We start from the raw sequence: 18415 nt of genomic DNA on the forward strand, positions 1-18415 counted from the left end.
GACACTGGTCCCGGTCTTATGTCCACATGCAGGAGATTGGAGAGGGAGAAGGAGACCTGGAATGTGTATTAGGAAACCAAGAGAGGCGAGAGGACCAAAAAGGAGGAAATGCTCATTAGTATATAAAATGCTGCAGATAGGTAGGAATTATGGGGACTGCAAAAATGCTCTTGGGACTTCTTTTAATAATGTGTAAATTGAGTTTTTGTTTTTTTTAACTTAAAGTTATCTGTATACATTAAGCAAGACTTAGCCAATGCCTTAAAAGCTTTCCTGCCCGTCACATCTTTCTGTTTTCTTTGGATCACTTTACAAAAGCCTTGTTTTAAGATTTTTTTGTCATTGATCTGCATTATTTTGTTTGGCTTAGATTTCACAGGCAGATAGAAATGAATGAGCTTTGGGAAAGCTAAAAAAAATTCCTTGAGCGTTACTGTGTACTTCTCTCTGGTAATTATTTAGGGACAGAAGCAGCCAAAAAGCATCTCTTCCTTTCTTGATGGAAAAGTAATTCTGTTTGTTCATTAAGAGGATTGTGTTTGCTATTCCATTCATCTCATTGCTGCTTGCTGGCGAAAAATGGAAATTGAAAGCTGCTTGTTTTGAGTCCCCACATCCCGGGGGATGATGAAAGAGTTTGCATTTCCTCCTCTACCCTGACATCTCCCAGACTCTCACTTCTAGGTCACCTGCCTCTCTCATGCTTCATTTCTCTCTTTGTGGGTTCTCCATGTTCAGGTTGTATAGAACCTCTGAGACGGATGACCATTATAAAGAGTCATGTGAACCAAAAGCGGCTCTTTTTTTTAACTTACAATAAAAATGTATCAGAACCTCATTTATTTGGGAGAAAAAGAACAACGTTTCTGTGTCTGACTTTGAGTAGTGTTAAGGAAATACTGGTGCCTCCTCTCTCACACTCCAGAGGATTCGGGGATGGGAAACTCTTGTGTGGTAGAAGTTGGAGATGCCGCAGTGCCAAGTGTGGGATTTGCCGTCCCAGTTACCTTAAGCCTGGCCTTACTTCGTTGGACTTCAGGAGGGCAGATGCACACTGTGTTTGAAGTGGTTTTAATTCTCTGTTTCTTATTCTGACATCCCAGGGCTTCCAGCAGAAATTCTCCTTCCACAGTAAAGAGATTGTGGCTATCAGCTGTTCCTGGTGCAAGCAGGCGGTAAGTTTGGGGATGAAATAAAGTGGGCTCGTGTTTTATCAAAATCGACGTATGTCATTGCTGGAGTTCCTGTCTGTAAGTGGAACGTTATCCAAATTTATGTATTATTTCTCTCATAGGATCTGTGGAGGAAGAAAGACAGATCAAAACTATAGAACTATAGCATAAATGAGCTGGAAGAAACTATAAATTAACCCCTTTATACATTGAAGCCTGGGATCACAGATTGGAAAATCCTCTCCTGGTTCTATCCCTGGGTTTAGAATCGAGGGCTTTTCACTCCTACGCCACGTTTTCCCCACTACACTAGATTGTCGATGACTCCTATAGTGGGAGATTGCAACCTTAGATAATCCCTCTGACACAGGAATTCAGGCATCTTGGTTCTTCTGTTTTGGATGTGGGCAACTTTTTTTTTAAATGGGGCTATGTTAGGATAAGAGTGGTCTTGTATCCTTCTTTAGGTTTGGATGTTGTTATAGTTGGCTGTATGCTCATTGAAATGTAAATCTTTCTTACATTTGAACATATATACTGATCAGGAGCCAATGGTAATTTCCCTATTTACTTTTCCTCTCTTATCTTTTTTTCATTTTTTAACAGCTCTGTCCCAACTAGATGGTTCATTTTTTTGTTTGCCTATGGACCTGTTTTTTTCTTTAACTAGACATTGTATACGTTAACTCATAAGTTGGCAAACTATGGCCTGTAGACCAAATCTGACTGCTGCCTGTTGTTATAAATAAAGTTTTATTGGAACACAGCCATGCCCATCCTTTATGTATTATCTCTGGCTACTTTCATGCTACAGCAGCAGAGTCGAGTAGTTGGAGCAGAAACAGTATGACCCTGTAAGACTAAAATATTTACTATCCAGTCCTTTTATAGAAAAAGTCTGGACCCCTGCTCTAATCTCTCAATTCACCTGTTTTTGTATTCTTTTTTTTTTTTTGAATGACTGTATAATTGCGATACATTGTCCCCTCACTGCACAGCCAACCTGAAAAGAAAGGGCTGTGCTGTTTTAGCGAGGGTAAGGGTTTGAAGGAAAACGTCAGGACTCTACACACAACAGCTTTACCTAGCCAAACAAAGCCATAGGGCAGGAGCAGAAGATGCATTTAGTTGAAACACATGAAACTGACATTTTTGTGGGTCAGAAACTTTTGAGTTTTGGCAGTTCCATCAGGTTCAACCTAATAATCTCTCTGGCATAATTTCCCTAGGCCCGCACATGTCAGGAGGATCTGCTGTCACTAGGTAGGGACGCCTTGGTCTGGAAAGCTCAGTGCTTGCTGTGTCACCCTCCTGGCACATTTTGTATTCTTGGCATTTCCATCTCCTTTCAGTTAATTGTTACACGAATAATCTTTGTGCTTCTGTTCAAGAACATGTTCACAAACATAAGGCCATCCTAGTCCTTGAATGAAACTATGGCGTCAAAGCAATATCTCCATCTGGACAGGAAGAAGCAGATTTAGGGCCCAGGGGTCCCCAACTCCGTCTGTGCTGCTGGTTTCCCTGATCTGGTGAGACGTTACTTGCCAAATAGCATCGAGCTGGCCTCAGGCTGTGCCTGCTCCTGCCCCCGTAGCTGCCAAGTTGTGGTTAGGTGGTTGATCCCAGGGTTATTCAATTTGGGAACTCAATCCCACTTGACAGTGAGCACATGTGCTCTCTTTTTATTAATCTGTAGTCCAGTTGAATCACTAAAAAACAACTTTTGCTTGACCCCTGTGGCAGAGTTTTGGTCAATTCCAAGTATTGATATCTTTGAGTTTCCCAGGTTTACAACGTGATTTTTCAAGGACTGAGAACACAAAACATTTTAAGACAGATTACAGTGGTGGTGTATTTTAACACTACAGGTAATTCCTTCTAGGATATCTGATGTCAAACAATTAAGTGCCTTCTATGGGCGCTTCCTGCAGCAGAAAATAAAACTGGGCTTGGGAGCTGGGTTTCATGGATTCAGGTCCTGACTCTACCACTTAAAAGTCCTGCAGTTTTGGACATACCTCTTAGTCTCTCTAGATTAGAGATTACTCGGGTATAAATTGAGAGAGTTGGAGTGGGCAGTCTCTGAGATCCCTACCATTTTAGAAATGCAATGGCCATTCATTTGGGGGTTTATTTGAATTGCTAAAAGAAAATCACTTTCTAAAGAAGGAATTCAAATGACATTTCTCTGGTATAGCAAATTGTTTGCAGATCACAAGTAACTGGTGGTAGGGGGAATTATTTATTATCTTATTAATTAGTATTTCACGCTTAGTTAATTGATTTAGTAATTTGCCATGGATCATGTCAGATCTTGAAGATATTCAGCGATAAAGACAAAATTTCCCTGATGTGACATAATTGGGGTGGCTATATTTGCCAGTTTTCCTGAAACAGCCCTAATTTATATCTGCTGTTCCAGCATGATTATTACCGGTGCTCCCTTTCATTCTTAAAATTGTTTCAGTTAAGATGATAAATTATGTGGTCATAGTAAGTATAATCCAAGTAGAAGCTAATGTCAATTTAATGGGGATTTTATGTTTATTAGAAAACAAATGTTACCACTCATTATCACTTTACAGTCACCAAAAAAGATGATGGAAAATGTGATTGGCCTAAGGTTACTCAGTCCATTGGGGTATAAACTTAAGCCCCTAGAACTGCGGTATCGTTATGATCATTAGTCTACTTTTACTTCCTTTCAAAAACCAAAAGCACTTTAGACTTGCCAAGTATGACAGGACCATTGTTTTTTCAGTGGTCCTGGACAAACCTAGCAGAAGCAGTCTCTTTGTTCCCTCTCAGATTAACAGCTCTCTAGAAGAGACATCTTCTTTCCTGGGTCCCCTACACTGGAAGGACTACCTGGGAAGGATTTACATCTATGGATAGAAAAAGGGGAGGCAGATGGTCGGCATTGCCTTTCTGCTTGCCTTCGTTTCCTTTTGGACATCGTCCCAGATCAACCAAGTCTGTGACCAGCGCAAGCCAAGTGAAACAAAATTATGTGCAAAGTTAGCGTTCATAGACCCCTCCAAGTCTCTACCATCTTTATGTAAATATCCTATTAAAAGCTTATCAAATTTTAGCTGGCTTGTCCTGTAAGATTGAGTTCTTGTTATCAATCGTTATCAGTTTGTAAAGTGGAATGAATTTGAAATCTGGTCTCTAAGTTCCTGGGGCTGGTTGGGCAGTGAGGAGAGCGTGTGACCTCAGAGTGTGTGTGTGTGTACATACGTGTACACGTGCTTATTCCTTCTTGCGGCAGCGTCGTCCTTTGCACAAAATTGTTTACTGGCCTGTTTTTCCCTTCAGTTTCACAATAAGGTGACCTGCTTCATGCTGCATCAGATTGAGGAACCCTGCTCCCTGGGGGCTCACGCCGCCGTTATTGTCCCGCCCACCTGGATCATTAAGGTGAAGAAACCTCAGGTAACTGCCGGAACCCTGGTGCTGCTGGGCCAGCACAGAGAAAAAATAACCGCTGCTTCTTGCTTTTCTCCCCCTGACGAATCTCTGGGTTCTTACGATCTCTGCTCACTCATCCCCAAGGTCCCATGCTTCCCAGTTCATCCCATTAGCCCATCACAGTTCTGCGCTGGGCTCTCTCATGGAACCAGCCTCCACCTCCTAAAGAAATCAAACTTCCATAGCAGGAGCGTTTCCTCCCCACTCAGGTGCTAATGTTCTCTCTGATGGGGGCTCTCCTGAGTTCATTAAGGACCCGTAGTGGGTACAGCTGATTCTCACACAACTCTCTTCTCTTCCAGCCTGGGCAACCCCAGGGAGTGGCTGTGAGGGCGCTCTGTGCCATTGTTTGGTTGCTATTACCACCACTTCCAACCCGAATGCAGACTGTGGGTCATGACCTTCCCCAGTACACAAGGCCTGCTTAGAGAGCAACACTCTTTTCTTAAGGCAAAGTAGAATTTATCCTCTTAACATCTAATCTCATTCTGTATTCCATTCTCATTGTACTTTCTGTCCTGGAGAGTCTCTGCTGCTATATTCTGGGAGCCCTTGGTAGTTTTTCAACAAGGTCCTAATCTGTGATAGAAACGTTTCTACCTTTGTGCTGTACATCTTAGATACTCATCTCCAAGTTATGGGATGGCAGACTTTTAATGTTACAGGGAGAAGATTATACCTCCCCCAGGGTACGGGTACCTTAGGGAGCCTTCTTGAATGTAGTATCTTTAAAAGATATGGCAGTCCTACTTCAGATGGTCTCCAAAATTATCATGTTGTATATTCTCATTGACTCAGTTTTATTTAAAAACTGGTGGATCAGGGAACACTGTTTTGTTTTCATGTGTTTTATATGAAAGTTTTGCCTCTGATGAGTAACATGTAGGAATCATCTTTCCAAGTTACAATCCATAGAAGCCCTTGGGAACTGTTTTCCAGAGGCGAGTACAGTATCTACACATTAAAAAATGGAACATCTAGTTATTTTTACATTTTAGAGCTGAATGTCAAGAGATGCTAAATAAGTTGTCCAAGGTGACATAGCAAGTCAATTACAGTACTATGTCTGAGATTCAGGTGTACTGATTTCCAATTTGGTGTTATTTTAAAACCTCTAACATTTTTACTTCTTTGTGTGTGTTTTTCCCCTAAAATTCAGTAATCTCTCCATGTGCTGTATAGTAAATATTCAGTTAAATCAACACGTTTTTCATCAAAAACCTTGATGGTATCAAGAAGGCTACTAGGCATTGTGATATAATACACGATCCCTGCTCTGAAGAACCATATAGTTATTTTAAGGAAAGATCAGGGAGAGCTTCATGAAGCAGGTGGATTTCATTCTGCCTCCTTAAAGATGGGTGGGATTTAGGTCAGTGGAGAAGGAAATGACAAACAGGAGAATGGCACAAGCAAGGATACTTTGTCCAAAATTATCTTCATGGGACTGTGACACTAGGTTGACTGCAGTGGAAGGTTTATGTAGGGGATGTTAAGGTTGCTCAGACCTGACTGGGAGAGATGTTTGATTCATGTAAACTTTATCCTTTTAAGCAAAGGAGTGATAGAGTAAAACTGTATTTTAGAAGAAAACAACTAGTGTGAGTGTGTAGGATGACCTAGTGGTATGGGATTTAGGGCCCCTGAAGATAGAACAGAAAAATCGGAAGACTACCACTCTGCAGAGAAATTCTAAGTTTACTTTTCTAAACTTTAAAAATTCTTTTGGTTGTGGAAATTTTCAAGCAAGTGAAGAGAAAGAGAAGATCATAATGAATTCCATAACCATGAACTTTTGTTTTTGGTGTCACAGATATTTTTAATGTTCGTAAAGACATAAAACAGATTCTATACCTGAAACACCACAGATAATACAGAAATTTGACTTGAAATACAAACTCTGCAATTATCATTTCACATCCTGAATTGCTGTTGCAATATTCAATAACACATTAGTCATCACTTCTTTCTAACTAGTCACTTATTTCTTTCCTATAAGGAATACTAGTGACAAAACATCATACTCATTCATCTCTTACTATAAAAGCACTTCTTTACTATGTGTCTTGTTCAACATTACATTTAAATATACAGATTTTAACTCACTGTCAGAATTCTGGAACCAAGACCTCATATACCTGATATGTTCCTGCTTGAGGTCAGGTCCTTCTTAGTCTTCATTTCAATCAATGCTTTTCTCATCCTATGTCTAAATAATAACCCTTAGTTATTGGTATGTTATATCATTAAACATCTTTTTCTATATTCACCTTTTCTGAAAAGGAATTGATCTGCAATGCCGATAATAGTAAACATTAAAATAACTAAATAAGACACTTGAGCATAAAAGTGTATAACCCTGAACTTTTCTGCTATTATTGTTTCATCTAACCCCTGCCACACCATATTTTCTTTTTTGTAGTTAAATTTGTTTTGAGATTCACATGCAGTTGTAAGAAATAACACTGAAGGATCCCATGTACCCTTTACAAACTTTCCCCTCATGGTAACGTCTTGCAGGATCATAGTATAACATCACAGCAAGGATCTTGACATTGATTAGTCAAGACACAGACCAATTCCATCACCGCAGGTATCCCGATGTTACCTTTTCAGAGACACATCCATTTTTCTCCTGGTCCCACCCCATTTACTCTGTCTTCCCCAAAGTGGAATTCTTCCTTTTTTTCTTTTGCTAGAGTATTTTAAAGCAGATTTTAGCATACCATTTAATCTGTAAATGCTTCATTTTGTTTCCTGAAAAGATGATACTTTAGAAAGACAACTACATACGATTATCTCACCCATCAAAATTAAATAATTTGAGGTGGCATCCTTAAAATATTTTCTGGTTGTTTCAAATATATCTTTTTTTACTGTTATTTTTTCAAATTAGGATCCAAAGTCTACAACTGCCTTTTTGTTGACTGATCTCTTAAATCTCTTTTAATCTATAGCAATCTCCTCCCTTATTTTTCCTGCCGTATATTTATGGAATAAATTGGGTCACTTTACCTGTAGAATATCTCGTATTTTAATTTTGGCTGATTGTATCCTTATTGTGTTTTAAAATGATTTTCTGTATGGCCCATATTTCTTGTAGAAATATTTAGATATAAAGACATTAGATTCAGGTTTAATTTCTTGGCAAAAGAACTATATGGGTAATGGTATCTTTTTCTATAGTGTAGCTTTTAAAGGAACATAATATCAGGTTGTTCACTCTTAGTGGTGTTAAGATTGATCTGTGAATTCAGGAGCTGTCATCCTAATCCATCTATTATAAAGTTGTCCATCAGTCTTTCATCTATAATTTTATCCATTAAGGATTGTTACCTAAATCTGTTATTTCATTAGGGGTTGCTAAAAGGTGATTTTTCCAGTTTTTACTCTTTATTTTTTTTTTTTACTCTTCATTTTTTAGCTGCAACTTTTCTATGAAGAGACCTCTCCCTTATTACCAGCAAATACATAAAAAATCCGTACTTGTTTGCCCTTAACTTTTCAGAATAATAAGTTGGTATCTTAACAACTTTTATTAAGTGGCTGATTGGTGGGGGTGGTTTTTGGAGAGTAGTTCACAGTCTGGATGCTAAGGTCCAAAATTTTTTCATCACGCACCTTTTTATTATCTTCTATGATTCAGGACATCATAATAATAAGAATGAAAGCTAACATTTATTGAACGCTTTACATGTGTTAGGAAATATTTTAAGTACTTTACCTTCAGTATCTCATCATCACAGTGCTCTATGGGGCAAGTATCCTATTAGTCCCATTTTGCAGCTAAGGAAAGTGAGGAATAGGAAAGTCAAATAAATTAGCTGGGGCTATATAATTATTGAATAGTTTGAGATGGCATTTGAACCCAAGAATTGTGATTCTGGAAACCAAGCTTTTAATGATATGCCATGCTGCCTTACTGTGTTACTGTAGCCAGCCTTGCTGAATCAGACAGCTTTAAAATTTTGGTGGTCCCTCCTCCTCTGGGCTCCAACGCCATCAAGTAATTTAATCAATTAACTAAGTTCTATGTAAAGGGTAGTGTATGATGAACTTGGGGGCAGGGTTGCAATAGAGTAGTGCTGAAGAGCTCTGGCTTGCAAGCCAGGCTGCCTGGATTCATAACCTTGCTCTGCCACTAAGTAACTTGTTTAATCTCAACTTAATCTCTTCTGTTTCAGTTTCTCAGCTGCAAAGGTTAAATAATACTAGTACTTTAATTCATAGGGCTTTCGTGAGGACTAATGAACTGAAAAAGAAAAAATAAAACACACAGAACAACACCTGGCTCATTGTAACCAGTCAAATGTTAGCTCTTGTTATTTTCCTTCTTGTTGACTTTTAGGGGTGCAGGGTATCAGTGAAGCCGCACAACAGCAGATAGCAACAGTGGGTAGTCATACAGGGGTCAAGATAGAAGTTATTGATCCCTGAACCATCTGTATTATGGTGAAAGAGGATGTAAAGAGGATGAGATTTCCAATGGAGAGGGTAGAAGGAGACAAGAATAGGGGCCATAGCCTGGCACCTACTCTGTTTCCAAGTGCACCTTGAAATACTACTGTAACTGTTGTATTTCACACTGTAGTGGGATTGTGTATCCACTAGCACAATGCCTATCCCATGGGAGAGAGTCAAGACCTGATCATTTACTGAATAAAAGAATGGAAGAAGACTGGGAGAACATCCATACCCAGAAAGTGAGAGGAGGAAGAGAATCCTGCAAGATAGAGAGAGGACTATGATTGCATAAAGTTTCAGTATTAAAAATGAAAAGAAAAATAGGGCAATCATCAATGTTAAATTCTGTAGACATGAAAAAAATAACAAGGATTGATAAAAGTCCCTGTGTTCGGGACCAGAGCATTGATGACCATAAAAACTATAGTTTGTAGAGTGTGGAGTATGGGTGGCAACCTGTTAGTAATGGTGTGGAAGCAGTAAGATTAGAGAATTTGTTGGAGGTATTGGGAAATGATCAAAAAAAATAGAATTTGGAAAGTAGATAAAGAACAGATAAAATGTTTTTTCAACTTTTAGAATTTATATATCTTTCCTTCTTTATATATTTCTATATTTTTCTATGACACTGCTTAAAAACGATAAAGGAGAAGAGGCTTAATTGAATTAAGTAAATGTTTAATTAACCACATTCAAAGATGTCATTACATGCAGTGAGAGGTCCAAAGATGAATCAGATGTTCATTTGATGTCCACGAAGAGTGTACTCCCCAGTGAGGAAAATAGACACAACAATCTAAATCATTGGTCAGGGTATTTGTGGATTCTGGAGAGAAATTCAGTCACATGTAAATCCTTAATAAAAGAGTAGCTTTCAGATGTCTGGGAAGGTTTGTCTTTTTGATCAGTGTTCATCTTGTGGGAAAGATACATATATGGTGGTGAGAGGAAGGGGCCAGACAGGTTGGTTGAAATAGCCCTGGTCAGTGAGACGCCTACACATCTGAGGTGGAGAGAGGTAAATGCCACCTAAGATGTAGAAACACAGTGGAGACGTGAAGCAGAATTGAGCAGCTTCAGTTATGGAGAGCAGCCTAGGCTCAGTGGAAAATCTGTCATTTGTGCTTGGTTTTGAAGGATGTGGGCGGCATCCCTGGGAAGAGGGATGAGGAAGGACAATGCAAGTTGATAGGACATAACTGAGAACAACAGTGAAGATGGGTCATCAAATAAAGTCAGCTTTATTTGTGATGTTTGTGTCTAAACAGATGACTCGAGAGAAGAAGAGTAAAGGACATCTGCTGGAGTGTATAATGGTCAGGAAAAGTGGGTTGTAAAGAGGTGGAATTAAACCATATATTTTCCTTCTCTGTTGAAAGATGGCTGGTTCTGAGTGGATAATTACTCCGTGACCAGCTGTGGAGTTGGGAGCTGCATGTAAGTTTGATGGTAAGGGAAATGAGGGCTGCCTGGATGATTTGCTGGGTTTCGTCACCAGATTACTTAGAGAGACCTAGAAGTTAAAAGGTGATGGACAGTAGATAACTGGAAGGAATTAAAATGACAAGAAAACTAAATTTCAACGGCCAAACCTGAATCTGTTGATATAAAGTAAAAGTTATATTTAAAGTTACAGATGTCAGTGTTTGTCCTCTGGACTGAAAATGTTAGCAGATGATATTTTGACTGGATGAACGAGTTAAAGATGTTCAAATACGAGTGTAAGCACTTGGAGCTGGTGGAGCAAGACCTGTGTGACATGAACTTTTTGTGGGTCAAGTTTGGGGGGGGACACTAAAGGTGTGCGTTTTTAATAAATAACATCGTTCTCCACTTAATGCTTTAAAATTTGGCTTTCCCAGTTAAAAAAAAATCATAGGGAAAAGTCTATATTAATACATACAGATTTGACTCTTTTTAAAACTACTGTATCTGTCCCACACTATGGATATTTTACAGTTTATTTGAGCCAACTCCTTACCAATGGATATTTATATTCTTTCTAATGGTCTACTTATAAAAAATGTCGCTATCAACTCCTGCCTAGCCTTGCATTGCCTTTCTTCATGCTAGTCCTTATTCCTTATGATTGGATGATCTTAAAATGCTGGGTACCCCATGATATGTAATAGCAATGGCCAACAATCTCCCTCAATGCCCAAGTGACTTCCTTTGATTAGTTCTGAAGGTCAGGCGATGCTGTGATTTGGCCAAATACACCTGAGAAGCTGCTGAGACCCTGTCCTTAATTTTGGAATGAGTTTTCTTGATTCTTCTGCTTACCTGTCCTCACAACAACCTTTGCTGCAATGGTATAGCTGGAGCAGGGCAGAGTGAGAACGTTCTTTAATAGACAAAGTCCATGGATCGCCCTCTTATTATCCATCAGAGTTTTGTCCAGTGTATGATGGAGGAGGGCTTCACTTGGAATGATGAAGTGAGATATCTTCTCTTTAGATCTGTTATTATTTAGATCCTTTGTGATCCCATCACCTGAGGAAATCCCTGAAGAGTAATAAGGGTAGTACGTTAGGCTTCATTCACAGCTGAGTGATTCACCCATAAGATTTTGTAACAGCCCAGGAAGGAGTCATAACTATGATAAAGATTGTGTTGATAGGATTATTTTTGTGGCAAGGTAACGCACCCAGTACCTGGTACAAGAAAACAAAAAGCCTTTATCTTTTCTTAGCACTTTAACAAAAGAGCAGGCACAGAATGTACAGGGGGTGAATGCTGTTGGAATCAGAAGAATGTAAAAATCCAAATGAGAGCACAGTATTTCACTGTTTGGAAAGTGTTGAACTTGCAAAGTGAACCCTTTGTATCACTGAGTTAGCCGCCCTTGTTAAGAGGGCTGCTTTGTTTTAGGACACAGGACAAGTATTAAAGGTTTCTTGACTGTATCACCAACAATTCTAGACAATAACGTCTTGGCATAATTTTTACATTCTTGGAAAGCATGTCGTTTTGTTTAACTCTCACAGTACTGACCAGGCAGGGTAAGTGGTAGTGTGGATAAGCAAGCCTAGAAGACTTGTCTTGGCCAAAACACAACCCGAATCTGCCTTCACGTCCATCTGTTCCTCGTTGAATTACGCTGCCTTCTAAAAGAAGTGATATATTGAGACAGAGATACATATTTACACGGGAACAGAAGGAAGCCTGGGGAATTTGGATGTGTGCTGTGAAGTTCCATACTGCTTATCTTTTGCTATTTGACCATCCGTAGGGCTGTAAGCTTACTCAGAGCTCACATAGAAGCGTCCAGGTACTGTAAGTCAACCACTGTGCTTTATTTTTGCCCCCTCCTTGTTCTGTGGGATGATGGCCTCAGATGCGTGTGGCTCGGTGAGGCTCAGAAGCACTTGTATCTGTGTTTAAAACAAAGGCCGTTTTGTGTGTCTGTTCCCTGTTAGAGTTGAGTTCCCCGCCTGCCCTGTTTTCGGACATCGAGCCTTATTTTGATGTGTTTTTCTAACCCTCTGTTTCTCAAACATACTTGATCATCAGAATCACCTGAAGAACTATGATTTCTGTGATCAGGCAAGTTTAGGAAACAACCTCAGCTTGATCCATTCGACCTACCTCTTGGAGTTTAATTATTGAGTCCTGTCAAGAACAAAGGCCGACAGTGTGTTCCTGCAAGCACTTGGGGTCCTGCCTTGCTCTTGGCACTAAATGTACAAAAACAACAAAGAAGTTAGGAAACAATCACTCACTTCCTAAGGATCCTTTTCAAAATCAGGAAAGACTCACTCAATGTTGTGAACTCTAAAAATATTGGTTTATTATTTCCACAACGATTTGAGTTCATACTGTGTGCCGGGCATTTGTGCTGGGTGTTGGGGATATAGAGCTGTGAACGAGGCAACTGACATTTATGGAAGTGCTTCTCATGGGATGGATACCAAGTTAACTGCTTCACATCCTTTTTCTTGTTTAAACTCCACAACTGTCCTGTGAGGTAGGTATTATCAACTTCATTTTAAAATTAAGAAACTGTTATTTCAGAAGTTGGACTGACTTGGCCAAGGTCACAGATCTAAGTGACAGGGAGGTTCAGAATTCACACCAAGCCTGGCAGATCCCACACCTCACGTTCCTCACCGCAGTGATTGGCTTTAGCACAGTACATATGGCTCCCCACTCTGCCCTTTGTACTTCAAACAGGGGTTCTCAACCCTGGCTACACATTAGAATTCCCTGGGGAGCTTTAATTTTATTTTATTATTCTATTCTATTCTGGGGAGCGTTTAAAAAGTATCTTTGCCTGGGCTTCATTAAATAAGAATTAAATAAGAATTAAATAAGAATATTTGTTGGGGCCCAAGTACCAGCACGCAGAGCATCACTGAGTGCCATCAAGTAGGTACTGCCTCTGTCGGTCCAATAGTTTTCAGCATTCTTCTTGGAATATTTGGCTGATTAAAAGTTCAAAGGTTCCGAGTAATTTTTCTTCCCTTTTAATAAAACTGAAAGTAGTCAAAATATAGCAAATACTCGAAGAATGCAAAAGTTTCCCAAAGAGGGGCACGATAGTACACCCATTTAAAGAGGAATTCGGAAATTTGGAGATCTGTTTGCAGAAGAAGTATAGTCTAGAGTGAGTGATGAGAAATCACCTGGAATCTCGAACACCCATGAACTTCCAGATTTCTTTTCTGGGGAGATTCAGAGAACCTGAAGACTCTTTTAATCTGATGGGGGGAAGAAAACCTTGGGACAAATGGTGGTTCAAGAAAGTTTCCTTCATCCTTGGTGAGCACAGGCCACAAATCAACTTGTTTTTTTCACGGTCCAAATGAAAGTAAAATAAAAGCTAAATAGTTTTCAGTCTTGCTAACTTGGATGTTTTACTATATGTACTCTAGACTAAGGTTTATTTTGAATGCTAAGAAAAAATACTCTAAAATGTTGAAGAATAAATACCTAAGTTTCTTCAAGCTGTTTGAAAACATTTAATTGCTCAAACAATGCAGATGTATATACTTATATAAGCTTTTAAGTTAAGGATTTTGTATTTCAGGCTTTCAACACTGTAAAACGCTATGACATGGTAGTAATAGCTTGCCTTTATGAAGATGGCAATCTAATTAACTATTGACTTTTCACTAATTACATCTGGTTTTGCCTTGTCTTCAGCCAGTGAGCTGTGACTGTCCCCTGAGAGAGGTTCTTTTCAAAGCATCTGTATCAAATATTAAGAGTAAATAGCTGTAATAATCACAAAGTTGTGGTCCATAAAATCCCTAGAAAGAGAAAGACCGGGAATGTAAATTTGGGGTCACTATGTTTCAGCAAGTTGGATGCAATTCTATGAGAAGAAAAAAAAAATGTTACCAGGGGAGGGAGGACTTTTTAAACCAATGGATCTTTAGCCAGAGAAAGGAAGAGCAGTACCCACTCTATTATTATAAGTAACTCGAGTCTTTGCATTTTAAAACCAAGCCATTCATGCTGATAGGGGAGTTGGATCGTAAAGTTCCAGTGGGGATGAGTCATTTTATGAACAGGTCATTCCCTATAAAAAGTAAACAGAGAGAAAAAAAACAAAAAACCAAAAAGGAAAATGTGAAAAATGGCCTCCTTTTTTACATTTCCACATAGGTGATCTCCATACCAGGAGATGAACTTGAACTTGGTTGGGCGGGAGACGGACCTGGTTGGGCGGGAGACTGGAGCCCCTCAGAGAATTTGGGATTCTTCCATTTTTACTGGGAGGGTTGGCAGGTATACCATGTGTTGTTATGTGAGTCAATGAGAGCCTCCAGGGTTCTAAGTCCCTGCCTCTCCGTGTGGTGGGGAGTCAGTCGCTCACTCGGAAGCACGCGACTGGGTTCTGTGTGTGGCTTACCCATGAGCAGTGGCTTGGAAGTGTCAAAGCATGAGAAGCATGCCGTCGAACAGCATGTGCTGCCGTCATCTTCTAGATGGTTCTGCATGGGAAAGCTCGTGGGCCGTCTGCCTGCGAGCTCAGGTGGTCCCTTCTTTCCCTACAGAACTCGCTGAAGGCTTCAAATCGGAAGAAGAAGAGAACAAGCTTTAAAAGAAAAGCCAGTAAAAGAGGAACTGAAGTAAGTGTTTGAGGGTGATGGTCCAGTGAAATCTATCCTCCTTTCCACAGCCACCTCTGTCTGACTTGACCTGGCCAGGCGTATTTTTCTGATCTATCTCCTGCCACTCTTTCCTTCACCTCATTCTAACCACACTGGGATTCTGCCTATTCCTTAAAAAAAAAAAAAAAAAATATATATATATATATATATATATAAATAAATATATAAATATATATATATTCCTTAAAAAAATATATATGTATATATATGAAACCTCATGCCACTTCAGAATCAGAGCATTTGCACTTGTCTGTGGAAGTATTATCCCAAAGATTATAAAGACGAAGATAAGAGCTAGAACGTTTCTAGAACGCTTTGAGTATACAGAATAAAAACAAAACCGTGGCTTAATTCTTGGGGGCAAGTTATAGCTTGAGATACTTTCTGACTTACTTTGAGTTAGCCCTGTGAAACAAGATGCAGAGTTTTTTTTGGGGGGGTGGGGCAGGGTTTTTTTGGGGGTGTAAGGGGGTAGCGGTGGTGTTAGTAATTTCTCACTTTCATTGTTTTGGGGCTGCCTTTCAAGTCACAGATGCATGTCTCAATAGTTCTGCTTTCTTTCTCCATCAGGAAAACAAAGGTCGTCCTTTTGTGATAAAACCTATCTCTTCTCCTCTCATGAAACCCTTGCTTGTGTTTGTGAACCCCAAGAGTGGAGGCAACCAGGTAAGTCAGTTTTCATGAGTTTCACCTGGAGGCTTCGATGCCTTCTTGAAAACACATTTCCCAACACCAAGTAAAATAGCACCACGTAGGACCCCTAGCATTGGAAGACAACCGGTTTCTCCAGCAAAGGACAGCCTCACACGTGACTGGTCTAGGCAAAGCCTAGAGGTTCTAGGATTTATCCCTCTACTTCCACATAAGGTTTTACTAGAGGTACTCAAAAACCTAACTGCTAATATTTTCCTTACAGATTTTCAAGAAAGGTCATTCTATAAACTCTTAGTTAATATGTTTCGGGTTTCTCAACTCCTATAGTTAGGAAGCCTTTTATGAACTTATCTTTCTTTCTTTCTATTGTAATTTAGACCCGACTGCTTTTTTCCCTCTCTTCAGAGGAAAGAGAGATTAATGATTTATTATTCATGATAATCAAGAACAACAGATACCACCAAGGCTAGCAAAACTATATTACGTTTCACAGGTTTCATTTGGTCTTTGCCCAAGTCCTATAGAATGATTAGTTATCAACCTCATTTGAGGATAAAGAAATAGCCTTAGAAAAGTTAAATTTAATGACACATCTAAAGTACACAGCTCTTTAAAGGATAGAAATTGTTCTAGAATCCAGGTCTTTGTCTCCTCATCTAGTTTTCTTCCCACTCTCTGAGGCTTCTTATCAATACTCTTCTGTGGGCTCTGATTTTCTGTTATTTTCATGTGAGACTGGATGATAAAATATTTCCTGTGTCCATTAAGTTAAGTGCACATTTTACATTTCGAGACAAGATTCCCTGAAGTATCATGCTAAACAACTAAAAGATTTAAAACTGTTTAGTCACCCCATATAAGGAGGGGAGTCGTAGAATTAGGACTGATCCAAAATGATGTTCTTATTACTAAAGTTAATGGGCATTTTTCCAGATCACATTAATTATAGTAAAGCTTCTCTTATGGGAGCTTGTAATTTAAAGAAAATATTATCCCTCCTTTCCTTCCTTTCTTCACAATTCTTAATAATAATTCTTGTGTTAAAAGTCTGTATTAACATTGTAGAGAACAGGGAAAAGAAACGTGGTGTAAGCAGAGAAATAATCTATTTTCAACATTCTGCTCTTTTGAGTTGCTAAATGATTATCTTCATGTTGTAACAATGGTGATCCTGACACTACCACTGGAGGAGTTTCTCAGGAGTGAGGTTCAGTTTGCCCTGAATCTTACCCCCTCTCTAGCTCTGGTCTCGCTGTAGCCTAACTAGGATTGGGGGTATGGCTTGGGGACCGAGGAACAGAGCAAAGCTAATGTAATTAACTCCATGATTTTGGCCACCTGACACCACATGCTAATTAATGTCTGATATATTTTATCACAGCAGTCTTTATATAAAATGCCTTTGTTAAATTAGCATAAACTTTTTCCCTAGGGCATTCAGAAAATTGTAGGTGGTCTCTGCTTTTGAGGAGGGGACGGTCCAGTTAAGATACAGCCTGTTCCTGTTTCAGTCTCTGTATAAATTATTAAAGACAGGGACTTCAGAGATGATCTAAGTTTGCTTCCTCTTTCACTAAATAGAAAACAGTTCATGGAAGCTTAAGTGAATTTTCTAAGGCTATCGTGTTTGTTAATGACACAAAAGGGGCAAATGGGGAAAAGAATCTGAGCAACATTAAATATATGTGAGTTGTAAATTGAGTGGATCACACCGCAAGTGCTGTGGAAGTTCAGAGGCAAGTGGTGACTTGGGAGTGATAAGGAAATGGTGTCAGGGAAGGGGCTGAAATGGAAGATGGGTACTACTTAGTGGTGCAGAGGAGAGAAAACTGGAGTCATGCCCTCTTCCTCCTCTCTTGTCACATTGCTGTTCACCCTTCACTGTAGCACCTTTCTGAACTATTGCTCAAAATTAATCGCCCTGTACACTATGCCCCTATAGTCCATGGCACACGCCTGTATTATGTGAATTGCAGCGTAAGTGCTCCATGTGTGCCTTTACTGCAACGATACAGTGTCCATAATGCCGGGGGCCGCACCTCTGAACCTATGATGTCTAATATACGGCATAGAGCAGTGAACAAATAATTGTTTAATAAGCAGTATGTGTAGAAGATGGGATGTTGTGATGAAAATGACTCATTCTGAGTACAGTATGGTGAGTAGAGGATGCATATTAAGTTACTAGAAATGTGCTTAGAGGTTAGAATGAACCTACGGAGCAGTGTCTTAAAACCCGGCTGAGGAGTTTGGATTTATATAGTGAAAACTTGTTTTTTGCTATTTAAAGTTTTCTTAGTTTTGAAAAATATGTTTTAAACAAAGGAGTAATATGGTGGAAGATTAATTAGACACGTAGAGAATATATATATAAGTCAGGAGTCTATTCACTTAGCGTAAATCGGGTAGAGGACCTTGATTATCCATCCTATATATAATATCAATAGTTTGCAGTTACTAATCCCAAACTCCTAATCCTTCCCTCAACAAGGTCCTACTGTATAGCGAAGGGAACTATATTCAATATCCTGT

The 18415-nt window shown here is 39.3% G+C and overlaps 1 protein-coding gene across 9 annotated transcripts in view; it reads left to right on the forward strand.

Annotated features, from left to right (window-relative positions):
* Positions 1-18415, forward strand: part of DGKI (diacylglycerol kinase iota) — a 468554-nt gene that overhangs the window by 224045 nt on the left and 226094 nt on the right. For 8 of the 9 annotated variants that reach the window (XM_059933287.1, XM_059933288.1, XM_059933290.1 and 5 more), the window contains 4 exons: positions 1104-1175; positions 4494-4610; positions 15113-15187; positions 15800-15895. In XM_059933287.1, coding sequence (XP_059789270.1) covers positions 1104-1175; positions 4494-4610; positions 15113-15187; positions 15800-15895 — 360 coding nt within the window. Of the gene's footprint in view, positions 1-71; positions 141-1103; positions 1176-4493; positions 4611-15112; positions 15188-15799; positions 15896-18415 lie in introns of those variants that run through there. The other variant, XM_059933294.1, reaches the window with a different exon arrangement.

This window comes from Balaenoptera ricei, chromosome 9 (assembly GCF_028023285.1).
Source record: "Balaenoptera ricei isolate mBalRic1 chromosome 9, mBalRic1.hap2, whole genome shotgun sequence".
Taxonomy (NCBI): Eukaryota; Metazoa; Chordata; class Mammalia; order Artiodactyla; family Balaenopteridae; genus Balaenoptera; species Balaenoptera ricei.